The 8,395-nt window shown below is 44.6% G+C and overlaps 1 protein-coding gene across 1 annotated transcript; it reads right to left on the bottom strand.

Annotated features, from left to right (window-relative positions):
• Positions 1-240: 240 nt before the first annotated feature.
• On the bottom strand, positions 241-8,058 carry HSP90AA1 (heat shock protein 90 alpha family class A member 1). Its single transcript, XM_035551323.1, has 11 exons — positions 7,746-8,058; positions 6,148-6,306; positions 5,684-6,050; positions 5,096-5,229; positions 4,330-4,638; positions 3,512-3,677; positions 3,060-3,250; positions 2,789-2,936; positions 1,541-1,809; positions 1,112-1,445; positions 241-988 (listed from the first exon to the last, which is right to left on the bottom strand). The coding sequence occupies exons 2-11, from the start codon at positions 6,304-6,306 to the stop codon at positions 879-881; spliced, it is 2,187 nt and encodes a 728-aa protein (XP_035407216.1). The 5' UTR covers positions 7,746-8,058; the 3' UTR covers positions 241-878.
• Between the last annotated feature and the right edge of the window lie 337 nt (positions 8,059-8,395).

Here is an 8,395-nt window from a genome sequence, read left to right on the forward strand (position 1 = left end):
GTTCTACCTGTACAATTTTGCAAACATTGCTAAGTAGAAACAAAGTTAAACCTAATTTCAAGTCAGTACTGCCTCTACCTTCCCACTTCCGACATACTACTGCATGTTCTGTGGTGTCACTGCAGAGCATTGTCAATTGTAAATTTAAGTCAGCAGGTAATACTTGAAATCCAAAGCAGCACTCATGCTTACAACAGCAGTTTTGGTTCCCAGTGTTAACAGACAAGTCAGTGACACAACTCATTCTTAACACTTTTATTCTTACAGTTCTAGGTTTGAACTGTACATGCAGAGTTGCATAAGTCACAATAGAGATTTACAGTGGATTCTATTCTATGGTAGAGTGCAATCCAGAATCCTTGAACAGTATAAAAAACAACTTTAAACATCAAGACCTTGTTAGGAGCAAAAGGGTTAAAGCTTCCCCAAGTATTTCAGCTCTCATAGATACCTAGTTACTAGGTACTGTATGTTAGACATATTCAGAGTTGAAGAGCTGTATTAACACTAAACGAACTTTAACATCCAGATGTCATACCATCTTTGTTACTTCCCCCAATTTCTGGCAATTAAGAATAAGTCAAAAAACCCTGCCACCTGCAACCAGCTAATACAGACAAAAATAACTACTCCTTACTTGCCTGTCTAGGGTTGTACAGTGTTAAAGAAAAATATTCCCTCAATGGCATTTGTATCTCACATCAGCTGAAAAAGCAATGTAACAAAAATAAAGGTATAACATCTTTGAAAATAAATATAAAGAGGGAATGCAGACAAAGTGTCAAAGATTTTTTTTTTGGCAGGTAACATTCATAATATACAAAATATAACTTATTCATATTAGCCAAGGAAACATTCATGAGTTCCTGTAAACTGTTTTAATCCACCTCCTCCATGCGTGATGTGTCATCATCTCCTTCAAGAGGTGGCATCTCCTCAGTAACTGCTGGACTAGCTTCCTCTGCAGCAGTATCATCTTCATCAATGCCTGTGCAAGAAAACAGGGACCATTAGTGCTAATGGAACTCTAACTTTTGCCTACTTCATACTTCAGCTGCCCTGACCTGAGGTTCTTAATCCCATTTTCCAGTCTGTCCCAGAGAAAACTTACCCAGGCCAAGTTTGATCATTCTATAAATGCGGTTGGCATGTGTCTGAGGATCTTCTAAACTGAAGCCAGAGGACAGGAGTGCTGTTTCATACAGCAGGATGACAAGATCCTTTACAGACTTGTCATTCTTGTCAGCCTCTGCCTTCTGCCTCAGTGTTTCAATGATGGAATGATCAGGGTTGATCTCCAGGTGTTTCTTCGCTGCCATGTATCCCATTGTGGAGTTGTCTCTTAATGCCTGCGCTTTCATAATCCTCTCCATATTGGCAGTCCAGCCATATGTACTTGTTACAATGCAGCATGGAGAAGTTACCAAACGGTTGGACACAACAACCTAAGGGAACAAAGCCAGAATTTTTAACTTAACATTTCAACACTTCCACTGAATCAGAACGCCACTGACAGAACTAAAGTGCAAGTACTAATTACCTTTTCTACTTTCTTCTCAAGGATATCTTTCATTATCTTGCAAAGGTTTTCAAACTTGGCTTTTTTCTCCTCCTGTTTCTTTTTCTCTTCTTCATCTTCTGGAAGCTCCAAACCCTCTTTTGTTACAGAAACCAGGGTCTTTCCTTCAAATTCCTTCAGCTGCTGCACACAGTATTCATCAATAGGCTCAATCATGTAGATCACTTCCAGGCCATGTTTGCGAAGACGCTCCACAAAGGCAGAGTTAGCCACTTGATCTTTTGTTTCACCTGCAAGAAGCATGAACTGTTTGAGCCTCTGTTTTACCATGGCAACTTGTTTTCTGCAAGAGCCTATGCAACACTTTCAACAATGCTCCATGGCCAATACCAGGAAAGTATGGGGACATAAGACAGAAGTTTATGGCAATCTACTGAAAGATCTTGGCCTGAGAATACTCAAGCCTTTCCAGCTGACATCAAAGCTTGCAATAATTCTTTGGTTTGAATGAACATTTGCCATTCCTGGAATGCCGAAACCATGTACTCCTAGCCAAATTTATTAGCCTGAGTCCAAACATCAAAGCTATCTTAAAAGCACATAAAGGACTTCTAAATCATTCAAGGAAGCATTGACCCTGAACTTTGCATTTTAGAACTTAAGTAATGCTTGAAGAGCAGCTATTCTATTGCAGCTCATTTAAGCTGCACAGCTCCTGAGAAGAGCAGTTAACATGGCAGCAGTAAGCCCAAGTTTGAGAACAGCGAGTATCCTAAGCCACCCTGCAATGCGAGCTTCCTGAAATACAAGAAGTTAAACTGAAGAAAACATTACCTCTAGGCTAGCTCTGCTGTCCTCGTGGATGAGGACACGTAGGATGAACAACTGCAGCTCCATTTTACATGGCTTTAACACTGCATGCAGCATCTATTCATTTCAAAAGCTCTATAGTACTCAAGGGATTTGATAGGAACTTACATAATCAGTTTTACCTTCCAAGGATACATGTCAACATTTCTCAGTCATGACTACTATTAGGACTTGTTGACAAGGCAACTAATGATCAGAAAACAGTGCAATTTCAATACAACTCTAAGTTGTTCTTATCATATTGAAAAATGTACCAATGCCATCAATTTTACATGAGAAAGCTTTGGTTTTCTTCATAGAGATCATTACCATGGTTATTTACCACATTCTTATCACAAAAAATAATGCTGCCTATGTGTGTACACGGGCTTGTCACACATGCAATTGTCTCCAACTCACCAGTGATGTAGTAGACGTGTTTCTGGTTTTCCTTCATCCTAGTGCAATAGTCCTTCAGAGAAACCATTTCATCACCAGACGCAGAGGTGTAATACCTCAGCAACTCAGACAGCTTCTTGCGGTTCTGGGAGTCTTCATGTATACCAAGCTACAAAAATGTAAGAAAACAAATCAATGTGCTATTCCCTGAGATAAATACTGAGCTGCATGAGGACTTTGTAGCAAGAACCTCTAGCTTTCACAGTTGGTATTAAGCAGAAAAACCACAAACCTTGATGTTCTTGGAGAACTGCTCATAGAACTTCTTATAATTCTCCTTGTCTTCAGCCAACTCAGTGAAGAGTTCCAGGCACTTCTTCACCAAATTCTTCCGAATAACTTTCAGGATCTTGCTTTGCTGGAGCATTTCACGAGAAATATTCAGAGGTAAATCCTCAGAATCTACCACACCTCTCATGAAATCTGGAAAAAGGTGGAAAGAATTAGCTTTGCAGATCTTAAACGAAATTCATTTTGTAACCACCACTTCAGTGGCTTTGAATTACCAGTTGGCATCTCAGAATAAGGCAGTGCTTTCTTGAACTGATCAGATACCTCCTGATCAACTCATTTTAGAATTGTCTTTCCCTCACCCCACCCCCATTTTTTTCATTATTAAGAGAAACTTCAAAATTACTAAGTAAATCTAGTTTTTTAGGAAATATTTTTCTCAGTAATACTCACTCAGGTATTCAGGGATGAGCTCCTCACAGTTGTCCATGATGAAAACTCTGCGTACATACAGCTTGATGTTATTTTTCTTCTTCCTGTTTTCGAAGAGATCAAAAGGCGCACGTCGTGGGACAAACAGCAGTGCTCTGAATTCCAGCTGACCTTCCACAGAGAAATGCTGCAAGAAAACAAGACAATCTTATTGCAATTTGCATGGCTCTCACTTAAGCAACCCTTAAAAATCTCTTCAAGCACAGAAGCAAAATAAGTGGTATTTCAAAAAAAAAATCAGTGCATAAGACAGACACTAGTCAGGAATGTAAGTATTCTCCAGAACAGCATCTAAGTTCTGTTCCACTGCTGACAAGCAGCCTGCTTCAGAAGACCTCTTCAGCTCCCAGTTGCATAGTGAGCTGCAGTGAAAGATGTACTTTCTTAAAGCACCTCCAACCACTGGCACACAAAGAGGCTAGTTCCAATTCACTTGCCAATACCTTTTAACTGTAACAATGTTGAGAACTACACTACAAACCCTCTGAACTTTTAAATTTGTATTTGAGACCTACTTTTAATTTTTGCAGTTAATTTTGTTAACTAAGCTCTACATACAGGTAAGACACCTGCAATTCTATCTGCAATAACCTGAGGTGTGGACCTGGTAATTATAAACATCTTAGAACTGGCCAGAACAGTTGTACCTCAAAAATCACCCTCACACTGTCCAAGCGTTCTGAATAGTATCACCCTAAATGGTAAACAATTTACTGCAAGACAATAGAATTTATTTAGGTTCAAGGATTGTGCCTGCAGGAAGACAAACAAGAACCTACCTTGACAGCCAAATGGTCTTCCCAGTCATTAGTCAGACTCTTGTAGAATTCGCCATATTCCTCATTGGTAATGTCATCTGGGTTCCTGGTCCAAATGGGCTTGGTCTTGTTGAGCTCTTCCTCATCAATGTACTTCTCCTTGATCTTCTTTTTCTTCTTCTTATCTCCATCCTTCTTTTCCTCTTCCTCATCAGAGCCAACATCCTCGATCTCTGGCTTGTCTTCTGTCTTCTCCTCCTTCTCTTCTTTTTCCTCTTCCTTTTCTTCAGCCTCATCATCACTCACCTCCTTATCACGCTCTTTCTCCACCTACAAAGGGTATCATTAGTTGCGTTTAGAGACCTTGAAGTTTTATCCTGAGCAGTTTTAAGATTTATGCTTTGAGTTCAAGTTTTTGTCCTACATTCAGATTTTTTTGTCCTACATCCCATTTTTATTAGTGCTGAGACAGAGGTGGCAGTTTGGCTCACATCTTTTTGTGGTGTTTTATACTATTAACTTAAAATGGATTCCCACTGAGAACACATCAAGATGCAGTTAATGTCTGAATTGTGTGGGAACTGTGGTACTACTGGCTTGATATAACTTTTTTACTTCATCTTAGAAAATCTGTTAACAGCAATATCTGATAAAGGGCTACATCCACACAGCCATCTGCAACAACTAATAAAACAAATCTGGTATACAAACTGTATGTTAGTATTTTTAAAAATATTTTCATTTTAATGTGGTTATACTTAAGTAAAATTCCAAGTAAGGTACATACAAAGAGCCTGATAGGATAGCCAATGAACTGAGAATGCTTCTTCACAATTTCCTTGATTCGCCGTTCTTCCAGGTATTCAGTTTGGTCTTCTTTAAGATGCAGGATAACTTTTGTTCCACGGCCCAAAGGTTCACCTAGAATAAAATTTACAGGTGTTATTTGTGCAGGAGTAGACTAGGCTTTGACAAACTCTTAAAATTATTTGCTGTTTAGAAACATAATTATCACTCATTTCCTTACCACTTGCAAAAAATATACTGCGTACAGAAATGGGCTTACAGATACTTCCAACTTACTGTGCCCAGCATTTACTTTAAAGAAACTGAAGAACATTTCATTCATTACTCTGTTCCTACAGAATTATCTCCCTGCACAAGCTTAAAACACTTAAATCTTTATTATGATGCACTATTTACTTAGAGAATTCCATACCACATGCAATTACTCAAACTGAACTTACCTGACACATGGGTAGTGCTACCCTCTCACCTATCATTGCTCTCTTTTCCCCAATACATAGAGTAGGTAGGCATCTGAATGATTTTATGACTCATCTTCAGAAAGTGAGCAGGCACATTCAACACTCACCATTATCAAGTCTGACAGTGAAAGATCCCCCAGCTGATGACTCCCAAGCATACTGCTCATCATCATTGTGCTTGGTGATCACAGTCACTTTCTCTGCAACAAGGTAGGCGGAGTAGAAGCCAACACCAAACTGGCCAATCATGGATATATCAGCGCCTGCCTGCAGTGCTTCCATGAAAGCCTTGGTACCAGACTTAGCAATAGTACCAAGGTTGTTGACCAGGTCAGCTTTGGTCATCCCTATGCCTGTATCCACAATGGTCAGAGTACGATCATGTTTGTTTGGAATCAGGTTAATTTTCAGGTCTTTTCCAGAATCCAGCTTGCTTGGGTCAGTCAAGCTCTCATATCTGATCTTGTCCAGAGCCTGTAAGAAGAGAGGCAAGCTTTAACATTGCCCTCCTATTTCTTTACATTTCAGTAGTTCTACTGACACAAGCCAGCCTAAGAGCTCAAGTACTTACATCTGAGGAATTGGAGATGAGCTCCCTCAAGAAGATTTCCTTGTTGGAGTAAAAAGTGTTGATGATCAAAGACATCAACTGAGCAATCTCAGCCTGGAAGGCAAAGGTCTCCACCTCCTCCTCCATTGGTTGGTCTTGAGTTTGCACAGCTTCAGGCATCTGTAAGCAGAGATCAAGTTGAAATTCCATTCTGAACAGCTCTAGCTTGCTGTATATACCCCTCCCCCTTAAAGGCAGTGACAATGGCATTTGGGATTCAAGTTATTCACTGTATGGTGCTAAATACAGCACAGCAGGGACACAAAAAACTCCACATCTGATTCCCTACCAGTAACAATTCCTGAATTCTGGAAGAACAAGAAAACTAGATGCAAATACTTCAACTGGACTTGCTTTATATTCAGTATGATTTGCATTTACTACTTCTGCACCCTTACATCCCCTTGTCACAGACCAAGTAAGTATAGACTGTAAAATAGAAAAATACAACTGAAAACATGGCCCAACGTTTGAGAGGCTAATTGGGCTATTCTAGGGTCAATGAGTGACAATAGTTTCCATTTGTGCCATTATTGCCTTTTTCCTCCCATCCAACTTCTCTTTCCTGAACTAGTATCTTCAGTTGCATACACGATCCCCAGAACTTACTGAACACGAACTAAAATACCACACAGCCCGACTGAACTTGTTCGGTCCTACGGAGAGGTATGTTCTCCGAACTTGTCCAGCCGCCTGCTGCCTAAAAGATCCTCTGCATAAATCAGGACTGAGGAAAACCAGATAAAATTCAAAATGAAAAAAAACCTCTTCAACCAATTTTAATCGCTACTGAATGAACGGATACTAACTACAAGGTCGCAATCCTCAGCTACACGGCTAGCTATGTAATGAATAACCAGACGGCTCGCCCAACCACCGCCGAGTCCAACCGGCTCCTTTCCGCGGCTCCGGACAGGGCCAGCCTGCGGCGCCCCCTGCAGGCTCCCGATGGAAGCGGGAAAGATTCTAGAAACTGCCAGAGCCTTCCTCCACCGCCCCCCCTTCTCCCTCCACCCCACTCCCCGTCACCAGCGGCCCCGCGCAGCCTCCCCGATGCCGGCCGAGCCCTTCCCAGCGGCCGCCCCGCGCTGCCCTCCCGGCGGGAACCTCCATCTTAGAACCACCTCGGGCCCCACCGGCCGGGCTCTCCCTTAATTCATTTGGATGCCCCAACACCCCCACAAACGCCCTCACCCACCTCTACTTATTCCCCTCCTCCCCCAACAACTCCTGCAGGCTGCTCCTCCCCCCTCCACCACGATCCCCTCAACGACCATCCCCCCAGTACTGTCCACCATTTTCTCCTTCCTCCTCAGGAAGCCATGAGGCAAAAATCGTTAAATGATAGTAATTAATTAAACGCTTTGTATAACCGCCACCACCCTTCCCAGCCATGTGGAGACCGCCTGGGGCTCACCTAAGCGTCGGCGATGGCGCCCTGCACCACGCGGCCCCCACCACCGCCCCGCTCCCCTCACGACAGCCCCATCCTGAGGGGCGGCCGTTGGGGCTGCGCCCCCCAAGCGCCGCCACCTCACGGCACAGCCTCGGCCGCTCACCTTGGCAGCTAGGGGGAGGATTAAATGGCTCTGCTGTTCTCCTCAGTGAAGCGGCGAACCCGACGCGCTCCGCCCGCACCGCTGCGCCTCCACTTAGTGCGCGCCCCCGGCCGCCCGCCCGCCTTTTATACAGCCGGCGCCGCCTCCTTCCAGAACCATCGGGAACCTTCACTGGCGGCCGCGGGGGAGGGGGCGCCGGCGAGGGGAGGGGGAGGAGGCGTGGGCGGAGCCTCTCGCCCGCTGGGGGCGGGGCCGAGCCGCCGGCAGCCAATCGCAGGCGGCCGCGCACAGCGGCCCTCAGAGCGCCAAGGGCGGGCAGGCGTTGGCCGTTGGCTCTGTCAGATGGGGAGGGGAGGGGGGGAGGCAGGCAGGCGCGTGCGCCGTGGGCGCGTGGGGCGGGCGTTGGGAGCGCGCGCGCGGCGCGGGAAGGAGGGGCTGAGGGGAGGGGGAGAGGGGGGGTTGCGCAAGTGGCGGGTGAGGCGCCCGCCTCGCGGCCCGCCGAAGCTCCTAGAAGGAGCGTGAGGGATGGAGGCTGTGGGGAGCCTTCTGCCCAGCAGGGGAGGCGGAATGCCTTCTCACAGGGCAAATGGGGGGCTGTGGGACGTGCCTCGTGGGCTCTGTGCTGCTTTTGGGATAACAAGAGGCAAGGG

The sequence above is a fragment of the Cygnus atratus genome, chromosome 5, assembly GCF_013377495.2.
Source record: "Cygnus atratus isolate AKBS03 ecotype Queensland, Australia chromosome 5, CAtr_DNAZoo_HiC_assembly, whole genome shotgun sequence".
NCBI classification, from domain to species: Eukaryota; Metazoa; Chordata; class Aves; order Anseriformes; family Anatidae; genus Cygnus; species Cygnus atratus.

Excerpts from the sequence above, each read along its gene's own strand:
- HSP90AA1 (XM_035551323.1), bottom strand. The coding sequence starts at position 6,306 with ATGCCTGAAGCTGTGCAAACTCAAGACCAACCAATGGAGGAGGAGGTG. Across the intron at positions 2,937-3,059 it reads AGTTCTCCAAGAACATCAAG|CTTGGTATACATGAAGACTC; the intron begins GTTTGTGGTTTT and ends ACATTTTTGTAG. Across the intron at positions 1,810-2,788 it reads ACACGTCTACTACATCACTG|GTGAAACAAAAGATCAAGTG; the intron begins GTGAGTTGGAGA and ends TGCTTCTTGCAG.